A 27395-nucleotide genomic window follows, 5' to 3' on the forward strand; every position below is an offset into this window, starting at 1 on the left:
TACTAGGACAGCATAATTCACCTTAATAAAGTATACCAATAACGAAATTTCGATGCAACTGCTCACCATGTACCAGGGTAGCATAACTTATATGAGTATACCAATACCAAGTGTAGGTAGACGCTACCACCATGTACCAGAGCGGCAAAGAATACACCGGGCGCGGGTAATACCGCGGGGAACGGCTAGTATACAGATAAATATATGTAAATAGAGTTTCAGTATTCTTGAAGTTTTTGCTCACTTCACATTGTGTTTTTTTTAATGACTTTCCAGAGTTTATCGATTGTTCCTTGCAATATATCCTTGGATTTATGGTGTCTGTCGTACAACACTAGTTTTTACATTTGACGTCGACACTTTGTAATTGTGGGGATTGCGGTGTTGCCTTAGTAAAATTTATTCATTACGCGGTCTAAGGCACTGCCTAGACGGTCAATTAAATTGCGCAATATTACGCATCATGCCCTGGAAACAATATTGGAGATTGTGCAATTACATTTTATGCACAACATTTCTATTGCACACTGTTGTTGTGGGTCTAAGGGCGTCCAAAGCAGCTTGGACGGTCAATGAAATCGCTCAATATCACATTCATAATCACAATACAAATATTTGGCAAAAACAATTGCACAATCTTCAATATTCTAAACCCAGATTGTCTAGAAAGACTTCTAATAACTGGTGCGGTTGAGAGGAAAAGGAACAAAAGACTTAAGAAGTCACCGGGACAACCTTGCAGAGAGTCGTGCAACTGGCACCAGTTGGGAGGCTTGGAGAACAATGGTGGGTAGTTGTCACGCACGTCCATTAGTCATTACGGTATAGTTATCATAATTTCATTATCAGTCAACATTGGTAGAGACACATTACCTTTAGCACCATACGGCCAGCTGCTCCGCTGCGGGCGAGTTCGCGACACTGGTGACGTAGTGGGAATCAAATTCGTAGAAACTGCTCCGCTCATATTTTGGTCGCGGATGTGCTCCAGGCAGTGGAGCCTTACCTACATATTAATCAGTGATGGATTTCTCAATAAATAATGTATCTAAGGCGCTTCCTTAACGATCAATTAAATTGCGCAATGATTTTTGGCGCCAAAATTTTATTTTTATATTGCAAAATGTTATTTGTGTACGAACGAACTGCTCTAGCATTAAAATACTTTTTCGAATCGGTAGTTCCTAAGATAAGCGAATTTAAACACACAAACAACTTTAGCTTTACAAGACTAAAGACAAATGTAAATGACTAGCCCCTGTGAAAATATATGTGAACAAAATTTTCAGCATAATATTAAATTAAAGATATATATAATATAATATTAAAGATTCTTTCAAGAGATACCTACATGGGGAAAATTAATACAGTACTTGCTGTTTAAGAAATTTAATGGAATCACTTTTCTAATTACAATTTATACATTGTTATATCTTACATTCTTTCAATATAACTTTTATCTAAATAAGGTAGTTCTATTGAGACTACTAAATAAATAACATGAAATAAAAAGAAATATGCCTTATGTAGTCTCTACGTCTACGTCTATTATTGCGAGTGTTTATTTACAATTACATCACTATATCATAAGGTATTGGACATACAATAAAACATATTTTATCTTAAAATATTATCATCGCTTTGAATATAAAGAAAATTTTGGTCCAGCTAAATCCTATAATACTAAACGCAACTCCTAGAGAAATGGGTAGATATTGCTATTAATATTATTCATAGTTAGAAATTTACAATGCCATAAAGAATTGAATGTACCTTGCTAATAATAACCATAATGTATTCACTAACATTACGAAAAATACGATACGATCGTAAAATTTATCGTCACATTAACATTATAATGTCACCTATACCATATTAGGTGCTAATTTCCAAAACTAAATCGGCGTCTGCTCTATAGCCTCAACGACGAATATTAGTGTGACAATTGTCATTAAACATTTTACAAGAAGAATAAATGCTATATTTTAAAAATAATAATTTAGCATCAACAATACTGAAAATTAACAACAAATTTATATAATAAAAATGCATCGCCTTTTAGAGCGATTTATTTAAATTACACTAATATTTTAGAATAAGTATGAAATTATTGGAAGTATTCTTTAGCACTCATCAATGACCGTTATTGCATTCAATTCACATATCAATCTATTTATATGTAAGAGTATTATTTACGAAACAAAGTCTTATCTAACAGTCCTTTATATGAATATTTCGGATAATACCAGTAGTTTAAAAAAATATTTTACACTTTCCTACATGTGCCTTTGAATTCACGGCAGTACTTTGTTAAAGTAATATAATAATCATATGACGAGATTCTTAACGAGAACGTGTCTATGAAGAGTTAAATTTTAGTAAGGTGGGATATATTAATGTTTTTATGGTTAATTCAACACAGTACTGCCTTCCAGTGCTACCAAAAATGTACTCATAAATTATTAAATATTCCCTATAATCATTAATTAATTTAATTTGCTGCTTGCATTCCAGATATACCATATGAAAATTAATATCCATATTTAAATAATAGCGTCACGCAGATTACTATGCAGCATTCAGAAAAAAATAAAAATTAGAACAAAATTACAATAACTTCAACAAAACTGCATCAAATTAATTATGTTACAACTATAACCATAATAAATGGATCTTAGATTGTATCACAAAAATATAAAACTAATAATAAGCTTAAACAACAAATTCAGGATTCTTATGGAGTAAGATTTATTGGAAGTTCATACAAGAATGGATTTATTAAATTTGATATGTACCTATGTGATTACGTCGTTTATTTAACAGCTGAGAAGTTTTGAATTTGGTTACTGTTATTGGACGCCACCCACGAACTGAAGACGTCTCTGGAATAATTAAAGAATAATATTGTAAAATATTCAGACTTTTTTCTTGGGTGTTATTGTTTACTTGATAATTTATTTCCTTTGCAATATGGTGCCATAGGGAAAATATGTAATAACATTTTAATTACCTGCAGTGGCTAACAACACACTCATTAGAGCAGTATTCATCCTCCCATTCACTGTTAGCAATAGCTGGGTTTGTGCAACCCTGTCGGATGCACGATGGTGTACTTCGGTTTTCATTTTGCTGTAAGGACATACTCTCGTTAATTTATTGTGAATATGGTATTCCTTTTTAGATTATTAATGAGATACTGTGATTGTTGTAAGAGAACGCCAGGCCTTGAAGATTCATATGTATTGTTGGAAAGCATTTTGTAATTAGCTATGGGTCTACCTAATAACATTAACATTTTAAACATGGACATAGGTTAACAAAGTTATTTACATCAGTAGTTTGTTGTGGGACTCCTGAGTTCCCATTACTGTTAGGTGATTGTGGCTCAGTTTTTGGAATTTGATTCTGCTGTTGTGAAGGTTGCTGCGATTGCTGTTGCTGTGATTGTTGTTGCTGCTGCTGCTGCTGTTGTTGTTGTTGCTGCTGCTGTTGTTGTTGCTGCTGCTGCTGTTGTTGCTGCTGCTGTTGCTGCTGATGAAGTTGTTGTTGTTGCTGATGCTGTTGTTGGTATTGCTGAACTTGATGTGCCTGTTGCATTTGCTGATGGGTTTGCTGCATGTGCTAAAATATAGTTTAATTTAATTAACTGGCAGCATAATTGCTACGTTTTACGTTTTTATTAAAAAAACAGGTAAAGAGATATAGAATTATGTGAAATTGTATCTATGTTCATAGAGTAATGTAAAATAGTGCCCTCAAATATCAGTTTTTGGTTTTAGAATAGAGAAGAACAACCACTAAATATTACATATACCTATTGAAGTATGTTTACATACCTGTTGAGAATGATGGTATTGCATAGCAGCATGAACTGAACCCATAGGAGGAGATTGAGACTGCACTTGTCTATATCCAGGAGGTGATAATGCAGAGTTAGCCGGATAGTTAGTAGGGGACTGTGTAGATTGGTAGTTCCTTGGAGATTGGGCAAGATTAGGCTGGCAACCTTGAGGCGAAGATGACGGGTTGACTTGGTAGCCCTGTGGGGACTGACCCGGAACACCCTGCTAAGAGAAATGTCACATTAACAATAGTCTTTTTTAAAAGAAAACATTTGATAGACTTAAGTACAAATTCAAATATTGTTATCTATTTAAACAATGTGCAATGAGATAAAAATATTAAAAAGCATTGACTACACTTACTGGAAAAAAACTTATACTGTATGCACATAAGTAAACTAGTATGTAAATGCAACTTGACCTTCAAACTATTTAAAGGTAAGTTCCACATTTTCTACTAAATATTTTGTTACCTGGTATGGTTGAGGTGCAATAGTCATATTGCCTTGATAGTTCTGAGGAGACTGTTGAGGGTTCGGTGGGTAGCCCTGTTGCGTCTGAGCTGGGTAAGGAGCTTGATTCTGGTTTCCCGAGTAATTTTGAGGAGAGTAACTCTGTGGCGTTGGGTTTGGCACATAACCTTGAGGTGAATGGCCATTGCCATATGATTGCCCCTGGTAATAATTACCATAAGTGGGATTGGCACTATTGGTGTGATTATACATTGGTTGACTCTCCTGTTCTCCTCCCTAAAAAGATTAAATCGATAATAACACAAAAGTTTTATATGAGTACAATACAGTAATAAACCGAATATTTATTACGGCACGTTTAAAAATCTTTAAGTACCTTCAAAACCTTCACAACACTGTTTTGTAAATAATTAAACTTATCTTTCTAATAGCTAACACAAATGTTAACGGAAATGTTCGCGTATGCTCATGAAAATCAAAAAATATATTGTTTATTTTCAGCAAATTACATAATAACCAAATTATTTAAAAGAACAATAACAAATTCTTTGTGTACAAATAAGCTCTCCGCATAAGTTCCTAACCTCAAAATGATTAAGCTTCGTTTATAATAGTAGCGTCATTGTCTTACCAAGTTTGAATTAAAATGATGAGACATTAGTCTATTGTTGTTTTCATTAATATAAGATAAATTAGAAGAGTTTTATAACCGTAAATACTAATTTATTTTACAAAAAGCTAACCAAAAGCTCACAGCAAACGAACTGTCAAACGATGAATGAACTTTTAAGAACCGCAAACAGCGCCATCTACTTGCAAATAAGCGCACGTATGGTCACAATATACGATTACAGATGGCGTTACTCGTAAGAATTTTAGGTAGTGAGTAGGGCATGCAATACCGGTTTACCGGTTTCGGTTTTACCGGTAAAACCGCCCATTTTCGCGATTTTTAAATTACCGGTAAAAATAATGTGTTACCGGTAAAGTTTTTACGTTTTTGTGATAAAATATAGCAATTATCCATTTAACGTCAAATCTTTGTTATATACCCTGAAAATAATGTAATATTGCATACATTACATATTGTAAATGTGTTAATGTTGCTGTTTTTTAGGAAAGTAAACTTGTGTCTCTTAACTATCTCTAGGTTAGATACAAATCTTCTGCCGGGGCTGCGGGTTGTTCGAAAGAGATACCGCGGCCCTGGTACATAAAAGGCCTATGACGGAACACGACGGTTTTTAGTCAGAGTCCCCTCACCGCTACTAACCCACAGCGGGAGGGGTCATTTGATGATTTTCGACGTCGAAAAAAAAAAAATACAAATCTTCATTCCCATCTTATTTTATAATATCAAAACAAATTTTATTCATTCGGTTATTCCGATTTTCCTCATAGCTGTCAACTCATATTAGGTAAAAATGTAGCTTATGCTTATTTTACCTACTCTATGATCTTGCTGAGTAAGGGCTTTTACTTCACCACCATGCGGACAGCTCTCAGGACACGGTGGAGCACACAGTCTAGGTATGCACTGCCTGGGAAAGGTACCGCCGTGTCGTCGTCGAGGCAATAGGCAGCGGCGACCTCTCGCGTCCAGTCGTGGTTCAGGCCATGGTCCTAAGTAAATGGGAAGCCGTCGCCTCCTTCTGCGAAGCAGTCATGCTCGAGAAGGAGACGGCGGAGTGACTGCGAGATCGCATCTCTCATCCCAGCTGTTGTAGTGGACCAGACACCACGGGCGCTGAGTGTCGAGAGACGACACCCGACCACCGTAGGCGTCTGTCTGTGGACGGTGAGTTCGGGTGGCTCATCGTTCCTCCGTCTGCATAGATAACAGACCCGTGTTGGCTTCGCGCGTTGTAAAGGCGGGTCTACGCTAGACGGACCGAGCACGAGCGAAGTACAAGCGGAGCCGTTCTCGGCTTCATCGTTCGCGGCGTCAAGTGTGGACGCACAACGAACCTACAACGATCACTGTTAGCAAATCCCTTTGTGTTCGACAAAAACCGACAACCGGCGGAACGCAGCCGAGTACAAAGTGCTCGCAGCGCGCTTGTTAGAGGCTTGTAAGTTGGTCCACACTAGACGAATTGTGTTCGGCTCGTGCTCGGCTCTCCTAGCGTAGACGCAGCTTTACACATTGTTCGAAAGAGTTACCGCGACCCTGGTCCATAAAATGCTTACGATTTACTTTAATGTTTTTTTTTATTATTTTCACAGTAATTCGTAGCGTTTATCTCGTCTTGTGACGGCGTCCGCTTTCCGTATCTTCTTCTTCCATTTCACTCAGATGTTCTTTCCAGGACATCTTCCTCTTCGAGTTCGCAGATTTTCATGTCATTCATTACGACACTCAACCACCACAGTTTCGGCCAGCCTCTGCGCCTTTGACCGGGTATATCGAGATTGAGTAGATAACATTGGCGATGTATTCAGGTTGTCTCCTTTTTACATGTCCGTACCATCGCAGCCGTTTCTCTTGCATATTGTCGGCGACATCGCGTACGGATGGTACTAACATGTTTTTTTGTTACGGCCCACGTCACAAAACATGTTTACCACCTTATACCCTGTATTTTTTTTTTTTGCTTTTAGACTACCCAATCTTATTGCTATAATATCACATTTTAAAAATTACAAAAATTACCGTTTTACCGGTAAAAATATTTTTATTACCGTATTTTTACCGGTAATTTTTATTTTACCGGAATTGCATGCCCTAGTAGTGAGATCATAAATGTATGTAATTTTGATTTATGTATTCATATTAGTGGTTTTATTGAATTTCCATCCAAAATATTTTACGTAGCGAACGGAGTGGTTTTATAATAATGTTTCGATTCTAAACTCTTCTCATATCCTGGATATGAGTATCAATATTATCCTGATATTTGATGGTGAAATATAGATTTCTGTAAATTACAATATTATTAAATAAAAATAATACCTTCGATACTAGGCTAGCTCTGTAGGCAGCTAATGCTTTCAGATATTCCTTCTTGGCTACTTCAGTTTTTTGTTTATAAACCTGTAATAAAATATTTGTTATTACAGTCATATAAATGTCGTTATTTTACCTATATTTCACTTCTTGTGCAGTAAAATATTTATTGTTTATAGAACACTTACACTTTTGTGTTCAGAGTCTAATCCATCCCACATGGACGCTACAATTTTAGAAACTTCTCCAAAGCTGGCATTGGGGTTTTGTCCTTTAATTGCAGCTTGAGTGTCCCGGAAGAAGAGTGCATATGCTGATACAGGCCTGTAAGTTACACTTAGTTTAATACAAGAAAGCATATTTTGGATAAAGTACTTAGCTAATAATGTTTTATTTAGATAAGATCAGGTAGCAAAAGACTTATAAAAGCAAGCTTACTTTTGAGGTTCATTTGGATCCCGTTTTTTCTTCTTTTTCTGAACCTTAGGTTTCTTTTGCATTTGGCCACGATTCAAACCATTGTCCATGGGTTCTGGTGATGATCGTTTAACAGCCATATTTCCAACACCCATCTATAACAACAGTTTGAATAAGATTTATGTGAACATGTGTGTAATAAGTTTATAGGATTCTAAAAATACAGTTCATTGGCAACATAAATATTATGTAGGTAACAGAAGTGTGAGTATGTTCCTAAAGACATGTAGGTTATGTAAAGCGATAAAATTTGCCTATACCTGATGAAGCGTAGTTTGTTGCTGCCGGCTCGCTGAGCAATAATGGATAGGCAGAAGGCTTTCCGCATCACCAGGCAACTACCAACAAACAACCAATTCATTAGAATTTTACACTATTATTACTACTGTTTGATTTGTTTACATTTTAACTACAAATAAAAAAAAAGTATGCCAATGAACTATATTTCTGTGAAATAGATTACACTACTTATGTCCACTACAGGAATACTCATATGAGTAAACAAGAAATGTGTATGTAATGTTTCATTGTTTGTAGACAATACATTTTGAAGGCCATGTTTTTTTATTTCAATTTTATTATAATACATGGTTTTTGAGATTGTTTCCATAATGCTAATATTTGTTCTTCTTCCAGTCAATATGATTTTACTATTATTTTTGTAAGCACAACCAATACTGTTTTGCAATAAATAAAGACATACAAATGAATAACACATGCCAAATAAGCTGGTAATAGAATAGTAGCAGCTGCAGATGGATGATACAAAAAGCTAAAAAGTGCACAAATCTACTGAGGACATAATCAACCAATAGTTGTTATAATTGTTCTATTTTTTGACTAGTTTTAGTAACTTCATATTTTGTTATATGCAAACAAAACTTTAACAATTGGTTGGTTACTCTTCAAGTCATCTTATATTTATTGTCAAAGCAGTTTTACTTGCATTATCTAGAATTAATTACAGAAAAATTGGTGTAAAATGTATGATGAATACAAAGGTAATGTTACCTGAGAATGATGTGAAGGTACACTATCATCAGAATCATCACTTGTAGTGCCTGGGGGTGAGGCTCTCTGGGGTGAGCCATACACTGGGGCTGATGGCTGTGTGGGCGTGCTGGGAGTCGGTGGGCCACTCATGACTTGAGTAGGTTGTAGCATCAGTAGCCTCTGCTGACCTCCTGGTTGTTGCTGTATCATGTAGTTACCAGCCGGTGCTCCTGCCCCACTGCAAATAAAGTTCCTTATTACTATACATTTTAGACTGAATAATTAACAGTGATTTTAGTATTTATGTCTGTAAACTTACATTTTAATCATGACATTGTCTGTGTGTTTCCATGCAGATCTGGGAATTAAAGAAAAAACAGTGTAGGTACCCAATAAATATATATTTTTTATATTAATAAAATAATATAATGAACTATTGTACATATAGGAATAATATAACATTCTTTTTGAGACACATAATATGGTTAATTTCAAATCCCACCCAAAACGAAGATCCATTCGAAGATATATTATATAAATATAGATAAATTTAGTTCGTTTTAGTTCCTTAGGGGTATAAATTTACACCGGGTATAAAACACCTCTATTATTTTGAAACCGACTCACACTTGGCCATTTTCAGATTTTTCCCTTTACCTTGACATAAAGACCTACCTCCATGCCAAATTTCAAGTCAATACGACCATTGGAAGTAGTCTAGGTTTTTGATGAGTGAGTCAGTCAGTCAGTCAGTGAGTGTATAGTAAAAATAGCGATTTTCTGACGTCAATATCTCAAGACCAACAACAGGTATATTAATGAAATTTTGTATTTTAGATAAGTGAGGGGGTCTCAACAGATACTAGAAATTTGATATGCGTAAATAATATAGATTTTGAGTTACAGGGGGGTCAAATTTGGCCCGAAATGGTTCATGTAATATAACCCACGGCCGGTGTGTCGCTTTTTTTGCTCGAACTTGGCGGACACACTGCCGTGTGTCTAGATAAGTAAAAATTACCTGTAATTGATTATGATTTTAGATAACTATCAAGTAAATATTCTACCTATTTTATTTATTTCCCATCACATACCTACCAATCTGTGTGCACAATTCAACTGAAATGAAATAGCTCATTTCCAACATTTTTTTATATAGAAATAAGTTGATTTTCAATATCCTACATAGGGAAGTATTTATAACAGTTTTTATAGAACATGAAAAGAAAGAGAATACTGAATGCATTTTTAATGTTATTATTAATTTCTTCCTCTACACACTTTGTTGATAATTTTTACTGTGTATACCAATACATATATTATATTGGTGTAAATATAGTTAAAATAATATACTTAATAGATATATAGCAATAAGGATAATATTGCATTTTATTCAGAGGTCTAATTGTCCAAAATGCCAATTTATCAGTAAATATTTTATGGACTGCCTCTTACCTATGATTTCTTTAAATCCCAGATCAGAATGGTGATAATGGCAATCACCATGCATGGTATTATGTGACCTTGGAGCTTAAAGTAGTAATTATTTGGTTATAATTAGAACAATTCTCAACTGCTTGACAATGTTACACTTCAATGTTATTATTTTACTTTGCTGCTTCTTCTTTATGATAATATAGGTAACTAAAATGATGAGATTCTTGTTTTTCTATTCTATTTTTTGTTCCAATTAAGCACATTGACCTAATTTCATGAGAATGCTTCAAAGTTTACTTTATGTATGATACATAACCTCTAACATGAAGGAAAATAAAATACTTACCTATGTGACGTGACTGGAGTATGCGGCTCTTGTAAGTATAGCGGCTGTTGATATGAGGGAGCTCCGCCGGGTGGTGCTAGGCCATCTTGTGCCGGGTTCATCATACCAACCTAAGGTAAACAATGGATTTTACCATTTTTAGCATTCTATTATGTTCTTTTGTACGAAGAAAACACACGAGTTTATTGTTTGCTTTATAATATCCAAATAGTCGTGAAAGAATACAAAGATAATGTATTGGAACGACAGGCAAGTAGAGTTATTTCTTAGATAAAACTAGGAGAAGTTTATGATTAGGTACGATGATTAAAACAGGAAAGTATATTGAGTTTAATTGAAAGCAGAGAAAAGAAAAGAACCGCAACGAAAGAAAATGAATTTTAAAGCAATAGAACAACAAAATTATTGTTTCAACAAGTGGATCTATACAAAAACAGGCATTTTCTGTCAAAGTCAAAAGCCAAGCAAGTAATTGTCAAACAAACTTCAATTCATTCGTTCATTTCACTAGTGATGTGCCAAAAATCGAAACCAGACTGGGATAAATCCAGACTTTAGTGAATCCGTTTACAGTGCCCTTATTTATTATCCACAAATCACATAATGTATTTGTGCCATTTTCACCGGTTACTGATAAAATCTTTGATACCCTATCAGGAGCTTGTCCGTCAGATAAACTACAATTTTCGTTTTCGCAGGTTTTGGATAGTAATATCTAGCGCACTTATCTGGCATATAACATTAACTATCAGATAACTAACTGACAATTTTTCAGTAATCAGTGAAACCGGGCCTATGTCTGCTTTTTACCTTTTTATTGCCAAGTCAGTTATGCAGGTAAAATCTGGGTAAACAACATACTTTGGTGTTGATGACCTCAAATAATAAGATGTCTAATGTCTAGGTACCTCAATTAATAATGTAATGTTATTATAATGTTGCCTTTATTCAAATATTTAATTACTCTTAAATAAACGAACTTGTAGAGCGTATTTTTTATCATAGCTTCCATCTGAAGTTTCGTTGTATTTACGTATTTTCAAGTGAATTTTAGTAAATTATCTCTACGTCTATATATGAAGTATAGAGTATCTACTACCCTACGACGGGCAATTCAATTTCAATAAAAACCAATCTAAAAAGTAGGACAGCTATCAAACGTTGCGTAAGTAGTAGATTCCAAGCTCTATAATGTTTATTTATTATGTGTTCACCTATGTTCCTCTTAATTTTTACATTTTGATTTATAGATACCTATTTACTAAGTAATTGAGTCATATCCATACTTTACGTAGGCATGAGTTTCAGTTACTTTCGTCTGACTAGGTACACGCTTACAGTATTTTTACGGTTTATTTGTATGATTTAAACGTATCCCAGTTTGTTTCAGCAATAGGGACGCATTTCGAACAAAGGTATAGAGTATAGAGCATTAAAAGAGAAAGTTAATTAAAAGATGGTATGCATCCTTAAGCGTCATATACGATTCACGTTCGACTGCGATCCAATCACGACTCGATTACGATTGAAGCGTATGTGGCATTCCGCTATATTTTCTTTGAAATAAACGTTTTTATCCTTTTCTGTCATTCAATAATGAATTATTTTTGTCTGCAAATGATTTACGATTGCAAAATGATTGTACAGCAAACTACCGTATAGACCAAAATCACCAAAATAGCAGACCAATCGCACACCAATCAAATGTCAATCGAATACGATTGGTCTTTTATTAGTAGCAGAATGCCCGATATGGTTAAAACTGCTATTGCGATCATATTGTGATTCGATTTCTATTCGATTTTGACATTATTAACTTAGGAGAATCGGGCCCCAGTAGGAGAATCGGGGCCCTGACCATTGTCAGGCTATGCTAACCCCTGTTCAAAGAGATTACCTCACAGTGTAGAGGAGGTGAAGCTCTACAGGACAGATAGATCCTATATCATATATTCGTTCATTGCACGTCACTAACCTGAGGAGCTGAATGGTGCAGTTGCGTATACTGTATGTGCGAGTTTTGCACGCCAGCGTTTGTGGCATGCTGCCCGTGAATCAGTGGAATGTCAAACTCTTCGTCGCCAAAAGATGGTGTGTGAAATGTCTGAAACAAAAAGCGAACATTCATGAATTTGTTAAAAATATCGCTGTATTTAAGAAAATTCAAATAAATAAGTAAAAATTTCAGTAAAGCTCTAAATGGGCTTCCTATCTTATAAACTTATCACAGTCAGATATGTGTGGCCAATAATTTAAGAGCTTTGTTAAAACAATATAGACACTGTACAATATAGGCAGTTTGGTTTCTATGTATCTACCTGTCTACTTCATGACTATCTTAATCACCGATGTGACAAGCTCATTTAAGTATTTTCAATTCTGGATTTATTATCAAGTTAATTATTAGGATTATCTTCTAAGTAGAGTTCTAATCTATAAAGATGTGGAGGTTATAGAGCATAAGGCGGCCAACCGTCCTGCATTCTGCGGGACCGTCCCGCAATGCTTGACGAAATCCCGTGATTTTGAAATTATTAGTAAAATAGTCCCGCAAAACGTTGTATGCGTCCCGCATGTCCCGCATCCCTATTTTTCTACCACGCTTCTACACAACACCCACCTGCGCGCACGCTCAACAGTGCAGGAACACAGATTACCTATAATATAATCTCGTTCTCTTTTTTTCTACTGAACTCGTGAGGCCTAATGATTTTGAAAATAAGACGCTGTGACACGATATTGATAGGTTAAATTATAGCTTTATGCTTACGGTTTTTATTTTATCAGTTCCGTCCGATCATTTTTCAATGCCCCCCCCCCCCCCCCTTTTTCACGAAAGGTTAAGTCCCGCATTCAGTTTTCGGAAAGTTGGCCGCCTTAATAGAGCAGGCACTTGCTCCACGTAAAATATCTCCCAATCCATATTCCATTCAGACTGGAACTCATAACGACAGAGGCCAAGAAACCGTGTATCAAAAAAAGTTTTAAATTGTACTTTTTTTTATTACGAATATTTATTTTGGTGTCGAAAGCATAAGAATATAATCATTCATGAATATTGATAAATCTATAGGTATTATTAAAACCTACCTTGAAGCAAAACGGGCAAGAAATTGACAAACTGCGTAACAAGGGTTCCCTACACCTGTCCTTGAAATATTTGCAAACTTTATGGCTGTTTCCAAAACGAATAAAACGTTATTGCTTTACCTTCGTAACCGTTTAGGGCTGTCTGTCTGCCGGACGGTTTGTGACTGAATATCGAAATAGGTAGGCACCTATTCATAAGAGCCTAATTCACAAGTTAACAAGACAGGACACTTTATATACTGTAATGTGTAACGTTACTTTGGAGGAAAAAAGCTTCCAAAATGCCACTTTCACAGTACATTAACTCGTAGCTTATCCTTTCTACGACTTCTAGTATCACCAATTCAACTATAACCTATCTTTTGGTCCCCAATTTAGAACACGAAGTTTTTAAATAAACGGTGTAAATGTTTCTGTTGGGTGCTAGTAGAATCTATGGAAAATAGTAGCCGTATAGTCTAGAACTAGACTCTATAAACTTCTCGGCGCTCCCACTGCGGCTCCGCATCGCTGCCAGTGCGGTGAATCTGTGGATCGCCTTGGGCACCATGGTCTTTCCTGTAGCAAAAGTGCTGGTCGCATGGCACGACACGCCAGCATAAATGACATTATCCGTCGTGTTCTTGTCACCGCCGGAGTGCCAGCCATTTTAGAACCCAGAGGCTTGGCACGCGACGATGGCATGAGACTAGACGGGAAGTCTATAATGCCTTGGAAGATGGGAAGGTCTTTGGTGTGGGACGCAACCTGCGTCGACACCCTTGCACCTTTCCACCTTCCCAGTACGGCGAGCTGTGTCGGTGCAGCTGCTGCAGCCGCGGAAAACCTCAAGCGGCACAAATATGTAAACCTCACCGGCAATTGCATTTTTGAGCCGTTTGGGGTTGAAACCCTGGGACCATGGGGCCCAAGTGCCCACAGACTCTTTCGAGAAATTAGTAAGCGATTAGTGGAGTCCACTCGTGACCAAAGGGCTGGCCTATACTTCGGTCAAAGGATATGCATTGCCATCCAGCGTGGCAATGCAGCCAGCCTTTTGGGCACGATCCCAGCTGACAGCGATGCGGATGAATATTTTGTAGTTTTAATATTTCCCTATAATAACATATCAATTAAATTTATAAACTCTAGACTATTGTTCCAAGGTACGGGTTAAACTTAAACTCAAAACTCAGTTTAAAAATAAAATATTCCTCAAATTTTACGTAAATTGTACTTTGTCAATTAAAGCTTTATTTTAAGCTGTACTTTATTTGTGTAAGGTAAAAAGAGAAGTTCGTTTACTACTACTAACTACAGGTCATGATCCGAAACAACTCTCACATACGCATAAAAATCTGCCGTAATATAAATAGTACTTACTTACGAGTATTTATTTACCACTATTGAACTGCTTTTTGTTACCGTCTAGAGTTACACAAGTGCATAAAATTGTAAACAAATTGTTTTTAATAAACGTTTGACAAACGACGATCTTGTATTAAATACTTGTACTACTACAATACATTATAAGAAAGTATCTGAGAATAACAGATGGCAGTAAGAAGTTTCCATACAATGTTAATGACTATAAAAAGCTCTCAGTATAATTGTACCATTGTATGGTATTCTCTTGTCGTCGTGTCTTGTTGTGTTGTATCTTTAAATTCCAGGCGGCATTTTAGTTTGAAATTATTATTGGATGCCAGTACTTTAATGGATCTTAAATATGTGTCAAAAATTAACACGTGTTCCTTGGCCAGTGCTTCACGTACCGAATATGACTTATTAGTTATTAGGAATCCGTCGCGGCTTCGCAAGAGTATACTTTTCATACAAAAACGTACTTCATGAATCTTTCTTCCTATTGGTAAAAATTGCATAAAAACCGGGAGTTTTTGTTTTATTCTCTAGGGTTAAGTAAACTGGATTATTAGTTAAGTCGATTCTTACAACTGCTCTGACACGTAATAACTTTATTCGGTCTAAATAATCAATTACAAATAGATCCTATATTTGTACTTCCCTGTTGCACTTTCCCTGTAGACATTGCTAATAACCCTGATAATATAAATAAGAAACCAACCTGATCATTCATAATGTATACGCTGTTCTTTGTGTCGCGAGGAACAAGCAGCGGAGATTCGAGGTTTTCTGGTCTCTGAAACAATAGAATATACACATGTAGTAGTAATCATTCAAAAATTAATATTAGTTTTACCTCTATATTATAATTACGAATTTACTTTATATTATATTTTATTTTTATATTTTATATTATATTTTATTATATTTTATTTTTAAATTTACTTTATATTATAATTACGAATTGTCATTCTCATTACAATATTGATCGAGAATAAAATTTGTTCTTAAATGTTATTTAGTACAAAATATTCAAATAACGTTACAAAAGAGTCCGTAATCTGATGATGTTATTTAGGTACTTTGAAGAGTTAAAAGCTGTGGCAGGTCTTGCAAACCTGCAATAATAGTTTATCGTAATTATAATAGGCAAGTATGTTGTTAGACGTGGCTTGTAGAGATGTTTCCTGTGCTATGATGAGCGGGGCGGGTTGGTACAATTTCGCGATCACAAGTATAATACCAATAACCGTGGTACACAACCTCGTTAGCTTCCCAACATGATAGTTACGATCAATTTTATTGCTTTTTACTTTTTACACAAAATTAAGTTTCCTGCGGCCCCTATTGGGTAAATTGTTGATTATAATCTGTATGGGTTCGGGAAAGTAAATTATTCTAAGCTTAGATTGTGGTGTAGCTCAGTTAAAATTCCTCCTCGTTCATCTCGATTACTAAGAAAATAAGAACATTGTAAAGCATGGTAACGTTTTGAATAGCTATTGTAGCAAGTCGCCTTCTTATTATTCCAATAGTTTATATCCAAAGGTTTTCAGTTCAAAAACTAGTACTTGTTAATAATATTTATTTCGTATTACTTATTGCGAGTCGGTGCGCCAATTCTTGATCCAGTTACTATTTCTTAATATTGCGATATTGAATGGCGAGAGTTGCGCACACAAATGGCATTCTCTGTCTTAAAGCATTCGTTTGTGCTGTATTAATTATTTATATTTTTTAAGCATTTCTTTAACTCATAAAGTATTTCTTTATTGTAACTGAATTTTATTTTCTTTTGTTTACCTATATTGTATGCGATAAAGAATATAATGTTAAATATTGTGTTTAGCGAAAGATGTCACGTCAAGTGGTGTTCACAAAATGGTCCATGGCTCAGTACAAATAAGTTGATTTTATGTTTCCTTATAATTCACACCGCTCAAGTTATTAAAACAGTATCTCATACCTAATCAGTTCATGTATTTTTTTTGTCGATCGTTATATTATTCCAAGTAATAATTACCAAATATGTTAGCAACACTGAGATATTTTGAAGAGAGGTAAATTAAGTTGGCTATGCAGCTACTCTGCTGTACCTACGCATCTACTGCGCGGCAGCTACGCAACGACTACGCGGCGACTACGCAACGACTACATGGCGGCTACGAACCGACTACGCGGCGGCTACGCAAAGACTACGCAGCTACTACGTTGCGGCTTCGCAACGACTACGCGGCGGCTACGAACCGACTACGCGGCGGCTACGCAAAGACTACGCAGCTACTACGTTGCGGCTACGCAACGACTGCGCGGCAGCTATGCAGCTACTGCGCAATGGCTACACAGTGACTACGCGTCGTCTACGTATTAGTTGTACGTTCATTCATAGCGCATAGTTTAAACTAAACAGCTTGTGTACTTGGGGGCTTATTGATGATAGTAATGAAAATGTGCTTCGGTATCTATCAATAAAATAATGTAACATAGTGAGAGTTGTAACATACTCACAACAACAACAGTCATAAATGGCACTGAAGCAAAGCCTGGCGATATTTTCCACATCAATTAAGGCATAATTTGCGATTTTCTTTAAATTTAGGTTCTGTCCTTACCTTAAATCAATTTACGTAGTTGATTCGTGAAAGTTTAGCCAACAGACCTTTTTGAGTTCCATGGCTTTTCTGCTTTAGTCAACTAGATTAACCAAGAGGTTTTGGTGAAGTGGAAGTCAGATACGAACGTACTATTACCTACTATTTTTTTAAAAGTATAATATAGTTCAAAATATAATTTAATTGATCTACTGTGCATAACTTACGATTGAAACTAAGATTAAATTTCCGTCTTCCGGCAATATAATTAATCATTTCAGTCAAAGGAATTGATTTGTAGACACTGGAATCTCTTTCTAATAGGCAGCTATTCTTAAAATGAGAACTGTTTTAATCGTTGTTCCAAAATGCGATTGATCAACATTGTAATAGTACCTTGAGCCACAAGTCGGTCTCATGCCTGGGACCGGTTTCTGAAGCACACCGGCTGCTGTCCCATTGGGCCTTTATACACACACCACTATCAACAAGTAAGTGAAAGGACACGCCGATAATTGCTTTCTGTACGAATCGATTTTGTAACAACTTTGTTGTTAGCATTAATAATAGTTTAATAAAAAACTTTATCTAGCCACAATGCAACAACTAACCTAGGGATGAAACAAAACTACATGTACGTATTGCATTCGAAAACTTAATTAAAAGCTTATTCCAAAAATATAATTATTTTATTTTAATTAACTGTTTGAAGAAAATACATAAATACATATAAAAAATCAATTTTAAAACTGATAAATCTTTGTGATGGTCGATAATAATGTGGCATCCATAACGATGTTTCTAATATGTTTTTAGAGCGTGGAAAGTAGAAAGTTTTAAAAGTAGGTAAGAAGTTAATACAGTTCGGAAAGTATGAAGTATATTTGTTTTAAGTATTTCATAACTTGAATAAATTGACATGCAAGATTCAAATACATTCCATTCTATAAAAAACAAAGATAGGTACAACTGTAGTAAAAAATGTTCACTTGACATTGTAGATATTTTATTTTTACTTGTAAAAATTCAAGAAGAATGTGCTTTACTACAATTTCAAAAGTAAAATTATAAAATAAGATTTGAATACATTACTGCCGTGGAATGGACGAGTCTCTAGGAGGACGTAATTGCCGGTCAGTGACCTCGTTTTGTTCCTTCCACTAAAATAGCGTTAAATCAATTGATGTTATTACAATTGGAACAGAACTCTCTTCATAACTTACAATTTGTGGGGGACACACATCTTAATATTAAGATGAGGTGAATATTTTTTTTGTAGGTCATAAATAGTGTAGGTATAATACTCGGTTTTGTAAACTATGCCGTATCCATTTATGTTATCTAAAACATCTTTTATGAATATATGCGCATTCGTATCGCTATTTTGAATACCATATGCCTCAAAATTCCTGACATTCTTAAACTATTTTATTTATCACCGGCCGCAATTTGCCGTTATTTGACTCGCTGACGATGCCTTCATAAGGTTTCGCCATCGCCGTTCATTGCTCTTATTTTAGGGCTCAACTCGATACTCTTTTATTTTATCAAGTATTGTTTTCCTATAACTATATTGAAACGAGTTCTCAAACCTCGTCTGCTATTAATCATAAAAAAACGTGACCGGTTATTATGAAAAAATGAACTGAGCATTACATTGTTTTTTTTTGTTGTAAAAAGTTATAACCCACGGGGCTATAACCTTATCTATTTTTTAGAACGCCTATTAGTTTAAATTAGAATAATATTATTTATTTATTTAAACATACCTACATTATAGTTGAACTAATACCGAGTGTTTATAACTTATTGTTGGCACCTTTTGTTCTTATTTTCGAATTGTATGTCGATGTCGCAGCTGTAAACTGTTGGAATCTGCTAATTATATTGACTTACTTTTCATGTTTTCCAATGGCTACTAACATATTTACTCGCTAAAAGTGAGTAAGCAAGCATTGAGGAAAAATTTACCACCAAATAGAGTTCTTTTCTCGTTGTAGGGGAATCATGATTTTAAATACTGAATGCTACAAGATATATCGTACAATTTAATCTCGATTTAAGTTAAAAAAACCTTATAGTTTTTGAGGTCAATTGACTTAAATTATTTAAATAACTATTTTTTGTATTAGTAAATTCGGAATGCCTAAACGACTCAATTTATGTTTCAGTTGCTTGTGAAAAAAAATCAAATATTATTGAAAAATGTTTTTATTTCTAGATTTATAATAGGTATCAAGTATACGTCCAGATTTAAATTTACTCCTAGAAACGAATATTATACAAAAAATGTGTTCCTCTGACCTAAATAATCTAAAGATTATTTAAGCCTTTGTAAAAATGTATTGGTTAATGTATTATGTTCTTATAAATATGTCAAATACCCTATCGTAAATAAATTACTAGAGTGTGAAATGTAATGTATTTGTATCTATAAATGGTAACTAATAACGTAAGCAGATATTTATCGCAAAAGTAGGTCGCTAGTTTGTTTTTGCTTTTCTATTTTAATTACGCTTGATAAGCTTGAATCTAAGATAATATGTCTCGTGTATTTCATCGTAGCGTTTATTTAACAATATTCGTTGCACGAGAACGTTACACCGCCATCTGTCGGCCACTGAAGTATACACGCGGTTACAGAACTAGCTGTTTGCTGGATGTGACCAATTTCAAGCGCAGTCGATTTTACTAATAATGGTACCTGCCTGGACCCTAGTAAATGTTATTGATGTAAAGGTAACTTTTAGACAGAATATTGCCTAGTTATAATTAAGTTCTCAAGTAGATAAAGAAGTAGAGTTTTCTTAGAATGCGGATGAAAGTACCTAATTAAAAGCCGAATTGAAATAAAAGCAAGTCATAAAACAACGCCATCGGACCTATTTATAGGATGAAATTTAATCAAGCATGATTGTGATAATAAATTAATCCCGCACTCAATGTTATCTTACTTAACCACCGATAAAAATAATTTAAGATGCCAGTATTTTAAAGAAAGAGATAATTATGTTTTTTTTTTTTCTATTTTCGAATCTGTACGAAGCCCTAAAGACAATGATATTGTTGTACAAAAGAACCAACGAATGTAATATGGAATTTATATTACATTGCAGAGAAATGTCTGAACAGCCGGTTAACCAACATTGCAATTCATTTCTAAAACTAATTAATGCCTGAAGAAAATATGTCATAAAATTATACAAACTACCGATTTAGTAGAAATTCGTTCCTAGTACATAAGAAACTAAGCCCAAAAAATGAAATAATTCATACGACCTACTACATATACCTATGTACCTATGTACTGTACATATTATGTTTATTCAAACAAATAAGGAATGATAATTAAGAACGCCCTACACCTCTATCTTATCTTTATTTCAATATCTATGCTCCAGTTTGTTACAGATAATGTAATTTATCAACCACTGAATTTGTTCATAAATAATTTGGATCGTTATTTAAGACGAATTACTATTTGAGCCATTATACCACAAAGTTATTTAAATGTATTCATTATAAAATTTAATTTATACAACACTACGCGTTGACGATAAAACGAAAATATAAGATGTAGGAACTCTAAATATTGCAGTAGGATTTAGATCCATAAATAAGGTAGAAGAAATTGAAAGTGTAACATAATTAGTTCATAGTCATGTAGGTCATCAAATAATCATAGACGAGAATATAAATCTTTTCTCTACCAGCAGTTGTTCCAGGAAGCACTTCTAGCGAGTACGCAAACTCTCTTTTTCGTAATCAGGTTACTCTAAAACAGGCTTCGCTGGTCTGATTGTATCAGATTTGAAATTACTTCCGCAATCATTTAAATATGTAGGTCTGTACTAGAAACGCACGAACCGATGAAGCAATTTTAATTATCTCTAACTACAATAAGACAAACTTAGTCAATTATCATTAATTAATACAACATCACGATAAAATTGCTAAATTAACTCTCCCGAGTCGTTAATAGTTGCCCTGAAAAGTCAATTCAGTTTCAATCACAGTTATAAATAAGTTACAGATTTTATAAAACTATGTACAGAAAGTTTGTACCCACCATTTAAATATTTAATTAGCTGCCATAGACATATTCCATCCAATGAAACGAATTCGGTTTAGTAAACATACATTAATTTATACGTTCCGGTCCCATGTAAGATCTAATTAATCTACGGAGGAAATAGAAAATAATACAATTTCAACTTTAATTGATAGAGCACTGAAGTCATTCATTCATTACACAGTAGGTACAAGTTAAACTACCGGAACGACGTATCGGACTCCTCTGGTCCTGCACGAAAAGTAACACAATCAATTTCTGTTAATATTAATTTGTTCCACTTGAATGTAGAGGTATTTCGAGTTCGTACGGAAACATTTAGTAGAAGCACGATAGAAAGGCACGCTAGACGCACGTGCGGACCGCGCGGGAAGACTGCGTGGCGGTCGTGGCGCGCGCTGCGGTGGGGCGCCGCGCCGCGCCTCGCTCCGTCTAGTACCGCCAACCGCCGCAACACGCCGGTGGCGCTATATTCATCCTATTCCTAAAGCAACATTGCTTTTTTCGCCTTTTTCTGGCATACGGAACCATGCGAGCTCAGCGACATCTTTCATTCTAAACGCTAAGCGTCAAAGTAGGGTTATAACAGCAACATGCTTTTCATCATCTAAGAGGTGTAATCATTGCAAGTTTTACTTTGTTATTCAGAAGGATTGGATAAACATTGCGTTTTTTCCTAAATCCTGTTAGTTTTCTAATAACGCAAAAAGTACCTACACCATCATTATGATCATTAAAATCAAAAAGTAGAATGTCATTTCCCATGAGGAAAACGAAGTCAGGTCAATCCTTTTACTTACTCATACACACATAAAAATCACGGACATTTCCCCTAAGAATGGTACAGAGGTATAGGTATCTAAACTGGCGAAATAACTGTTTCCTATACTATATGGTGGCGTGCCGAATGCCATCAATCCGGAATGCTACTCAAGAATTTCACATGAAAAAGTCAAGAGCTCACCTGACTCAGGAACCTATTCAGGATCAGCTCAGATCCTGCTCATCCTATTGAGAGCCAACTAAATAGATCAGCATGGCAATAGGAAACTGACATTTTACACCATAAAAATCGAAGCATTCAATGATTTTCCGGAGAATTTCATATCGATGTTGTAAAAGTAGGAGGAAGTAAGTTATTATGAAGAAGCTGAATATACTACGTGGTTCAAAAGGCGAATTGCGATGGCGACATTTAGAAAGAAAAGGGGAATACGTAAACTATGGTAACTAACACACCAAGATACCTAATTAACACAATCAACCATAGACCCATCAGTTTCTTCCAAAAAATAATTCATAATTCTACGACGAAGAAAGTTCGTGAGGTCGTCAGGGACATACGTTTTATTTCGGTTAGTATTATTTTTAATTAATTTCTATACTGAATAACTTAATGAAATATCTAACTGACGACTCTATCTAATAGGTAAATACTGTTTCGACTCGAGGTGTAAAAATACAGGTTAGCTACACATGACGTTTTGCAGGTTCGATTACTTAGCGATACTGAAGAATCCCGCATATATCCATTCAAATAAAATTGTTTTATTTTTTCATCATTACTGAAGATACTAGAAAAATTTCAAATATACATTTTGAGGAAGATAGACCATTTATTGAGGAAGGCTACAGACTACTTTTTACCCGGGATGCGAAGTAGTTCTCATGGGACGCGGCAGCAACTGCTGGCGAAAGCTCTGTCGCATGATTGTTTAAAGAAATCTAAAGAGATCATTTATTTGGGAATTTACCTACGTTAAATTATAAATTAACCATTCAGGGTTTCTCCACAAGAAGAATCTTGCAGGGTTATTGTGACCCTAGGTTAATATTTTGATTTTGTCTTTCAAATTAGCGTTTATAAAATACAAATAATTTTTAATTTAATTAAAGTTGATATATGTAGTAAGTCGTGTTAACAACTAAGAAACATGTAAAGGGAAAAGTTCTGTGGCTGAGGTAACTGATTGGTTACCGTGGTGATTTCGTACATCTTGAGTCATGACTCCTCCGGACATATTATAGGCATTTGAAAGAATATTTTATCGCTATTACATCTTTTTCAGCCTGAAAAATAAAGGTTTGTTAACAGGATAAATACTTTAATTACTAAGTTAATTATGTTCCAAATTCATTAAAGTGTAAAAATGTATCTTTATTTATATCTCAGGGAACATTATGATTAATGTATTTCTGAATTCCGAAAGCTCTTTTTGAGATCAAATCTGTTCACAACTGTAATGCAAGCATTTGTACTATGTTCAAGTGCTTGAACTAAAACAAGTTTATTTTTTGTATGCCTGCAAAAACCTTTAAACTCGGAGCTGTAGAATGTAGATCTTACTTTATGATAATGTAGTATTAATAATACACAATGTAGAGTCTTAAACAAAACGACGAATATAAAAATTATATCATGAAGCTATGATGGTTCTTTTTTATAATGTATCTTAACTATTTTGTAACAATTTAGTATACACACTAAGGGTAAGATGTACCATAATCAACCGTCAAACGGCCGTGTAATGGTCAAATCGGCGATTTGAAAACTGAAAATGGTTCGGTTAGTATATTTAAGCGGTTTTAACTGGTTTAAGTGAGAACGAATGAAGATTCGTTGTTATCAGGTTGGAAATTTTCCGCTAGTTTTTAAGAAATAGTGGTCATAGCTTTCGTGTCATTTTGATTTTAAATGAGGATCGTCAAGCAATGCTTTCGTGACATCCCTCTTTTTCCGACTTGAAGTCTATGTGATACATAATATGACTAAGCTTTATTTTATTCTTCTTCTCCTGTTATTATATTGTATCTCATTCTCCTCCACTTTTGCATCACCAAATCTTGTCTAAAAAACTTTGCACAGCTGGGTAAAAAGTAGTCTCTGTCCTTTCTCTGGGTTTAAGCTATCTGCGCCAGAAACATTTAAATCGTAGTTTTGACATGAATGTTTGACGAAAGGACAAATAGGGTTACTTTGGAATATTAAGGGCAGATTTTTCAATCACCAGGGGCTTGATTATGCAAATTTTTGCGTAAGTGACGATTGATATCCAACTAAGATTCAGTCACGACTCAATTACGATTAAAGCGTTTGCTGCATTCCGCTATTTTGTCTTTTAAATAAACGTTTTATCCTTTTCTGGGATACAATAATGAATCATATTGTCTTCAAAATGATTTACGATTGCTATATGATTGTAGAGCAGACTACCGTGTAAACCAAATGGCAGACCAATGACAAATTAATGAAATGTCATTGGAATACGATTGGTCTTATATTAGTAGCAGAATGCCCGCTATGGTTAAACTGCTATTGAGATTCAATTGTTATCCAATTAATTATTAAACTAATTTAGCAGAATCGAGCCCCAGATAACTTTGATCTAAAGCATATGTTAGACGTTTTGACAGGTTTTGAATAGAAAATATGTCAAACTATTGCATGTGTTCCTCAAATAGAAGTTGACTGACAAATTGGTCCCTCTTTAGCTATCTTGGTCAAATGTATATTTGATAATGTGAAATACGTATGAAAGCAAAGTCAAATGAAGATATTTGACAAAATAATAATACCAACAAAAAAATGTGTCCAAATATTCTTCCTTGTCTGAAATATTATCTGAAATCTATACCGAAAAGTAACGTAGCATAGTGGCCATAGTGGACTGCATAGTTTGTCTCTTGTCAAAAAAAGTGAAGAATTAAACCTATCGATAGGTAAAGCTATAATTTTTGGATGACTAAAACGTTTCGACTCAAAGCTTGAACGTGTTTTAACTATAGAATGTTATTTCATTCGTGCATGTTACAATACAATTTACATCAGCTTATTTTTACCTTTCGGGGAAGCTGAAATAATTTCACGAGATTCGAGGTTCAAATTCGAGTCGTGACCCAAAACAATGTTTATCACGCGTCAACGAAACGTTATTTTACGTTGTATTTTTAGGCATAAAAACTTTTATGATATCCGATTGTATTAATAAAAATTTCATTAAACAATTATTTTGGTTTTTTGATTGTTTTCTATGACTTTTTTTCGGAATTAATAATAAAAAATACTAATCATTTAATTGAATATTTAACCTTTCAGTACAATTGGAATATTCTTCGTGTATCTGTACCTGTATCTCTCATCTAGAGATTAACCTCCCCACTCAGAGTCATTTAATGGTTACTTAAGCCATTCCTTAGTGAAGGATTTGTATGACATTCCGTCACTAAGGAGTGACTTAAGTAATCATTAAACGACTCTGAGTGTGGCAGTATGTAATTAATCTGAAAATTAGTCTTTCGGATCTTACCTTGTACATACTGTAGAGTTTGTAAGCTCTTTCTTGATCGTCCGGTGAAGGTTGGACTGACTCCATAGTGTCTCATCGGCTGCGGAATCGGGCACTAAATCCAAAACCTTGTTATGACGGTCCATTTACCGGTTTAAACTGATTTCAGTTCTTGCACAATAATTGTCGATTTCCACGTTCTATCATAATATTAGTTTATTAGTAAGATCTATATAACGCAGAAGTTAGATCTAAACTCCTACGTCATTTAGATCTTCAATGATAAAGTCATCATTACTTTTGCATTCATTTTATAATTATGTGATAGCATTATTGGATTTTAATTTGGTAATTACATTTTATAGATTATGTTCATACTTCCAATAAAATGTGTTATCTTATAACATGATCTTATCGAAATCTTAATTGATTATTATATACAATCTAATGGTGTTAATTTAAATAATATAATATTGTAAGAACATCTAACATTTGGTATAAAAATACTGTTACTTATGTTACTTATTAATCAGCTACTTCCTCATTGACAACTTACCCACGATTGCTCTCCTATCAAAAATATGATGCAATTTTTTTTTGCAATTATGTCCGTTATAAACCACACTTAAATCAGTTGATACATGGGTTAGGATGTTCAAATTACTTGAAATGCCGCCGGCAACTGTTTCGAAGTAAAGCACTAAGGATTTCCTACTTTAGCATATCTTAACGAAAAGTATTATTATGATTTAATTGGAATATATTTGAAAACATTTAATTTTTCCGTTATATTTTCAGCAAACTTTTAAAAGTTTATTTAAGTAACAGGTTAACCCTATAAAGGAAACTACTTCCTGTCTTCGATAACTTAATGAGTACTTAAAACACTATTACATAATTTAAAATTATTACGTAACCTTAACTATGTATAATTTTAAAATTAAATAAATTAAAGATAAAAGTGCAGTTAAGTACAAAAAGTGATTTAATTTAATAGTCGATACTTAATTAAAAGTGTTTTATCAATGGAGTGCGCGTAAAAAAAGCGGGGTGTCGCCAGTAGGTGAGCGAAGGCCACGTGGCCGGCACGCGGGCCCGGCGCGGCGGGATACACTTGCGAATCCGCGAGGGAGCACCCGCCGGAAACCGAGGTGTACCGGGGCTCCTCGAGTACAGAGAAGTGGCGGCCCGCGGCGCGCCTGCCCCGCGCCCGCGCCCCGCGCCCCCCCCGCCACACACCCGCACATGCACTGACTCCGCAGCCTTCGTCTCCACACCACCACTCACCCCGCGCACTATGTTTGCCTTAATCGCGAATTAAGGTTCCAGTAATGTTTTCTGTTAAGCTTAGAGCTTAATTTGACGTCATTCATTAGAGATCCCGTTTGTGAAATAGACGACGGGATTGTGGTACCCACTAAATGTATGTTCATGTCTTTCTTTTAATGCAAGGACATGATACTCCTTACACATGAATTTTTCACTTCGCATGAAATA

The 27395-nt window shown here is 34.9% G+C and overlaps 1 protein-coding gene across 7 annotated transcripts; it reads right to left on the minus strand.

Annotated features, from left to right (window-relative positions):
- Positions 1-1373: 1373 nt before the first annotated feature.
- Positions 1374-26866, minus strand: LOC124631174 (TOX high mobility group box family member 3-like). Of its 7 annotated transcripts, none has more exons than XM_047165397.1 (16): positions 26455-26866; positions 25920-26098; positions 15671-15745; positions 12491-12619; positions 10516-10625; positions 9052-9090; positions 8751-8970; positions 8000-8077; positions 7701-7834; positions 7451-7586; positions 7269-7349; positions 4316-4591; positions 3837-4064; positions 3331-3621; positions 3011-3129; positions 1374-2882 (listed from the first exon to the last, which is right to left on the minus strand). In XM_047165397.1, the coding sequence occupies exons 2-16, from the start codon at positions 25983-25985 to the stop codon at positions 2813-2815; spliced, it is 2052 nt and encodes a 683-aa protein (XP_047021353.1). In that variant the 5' UTR covers positions 25986-26098; positions 26455-26866; the 3' UTR covers positions 1374-2812. The 7 variants fall into 7 exon arrangements, with proteins under 7 accessions (XP_047021353.1, XP_047021352.1, XP_047021358.1 ...); XM_047165396.1 differs by having other exon boundaries at positions 3837-4067; XM_047165402.1 differs by lacking the exons at positions 25920-26098; positions 26455-26866 and adding exons at positions 21610-21721; positions 21816-21973 and having other exon boundaries at positions 3837-4067.
- Positions 26867-27395: the final 529 nt, after the last annotated feature.

The sequence above is a fragment of the Helicoverpa zea genome, chromosome 6, assembly GCF_022581195.2.
Source record: "Helicoverpa zea isolate HzStark_Cry1AcR chromosome 6, ilHelZeax1.1, whole genome shotgun sequence".
In the NCBI taxonomy this organism is placed as follows: Eukaryota; Metazoa; Arthropoda; class Insecta; order Lepidoptera; family Noctuidae; genus Helicoverpa; species Helicoverpa zea.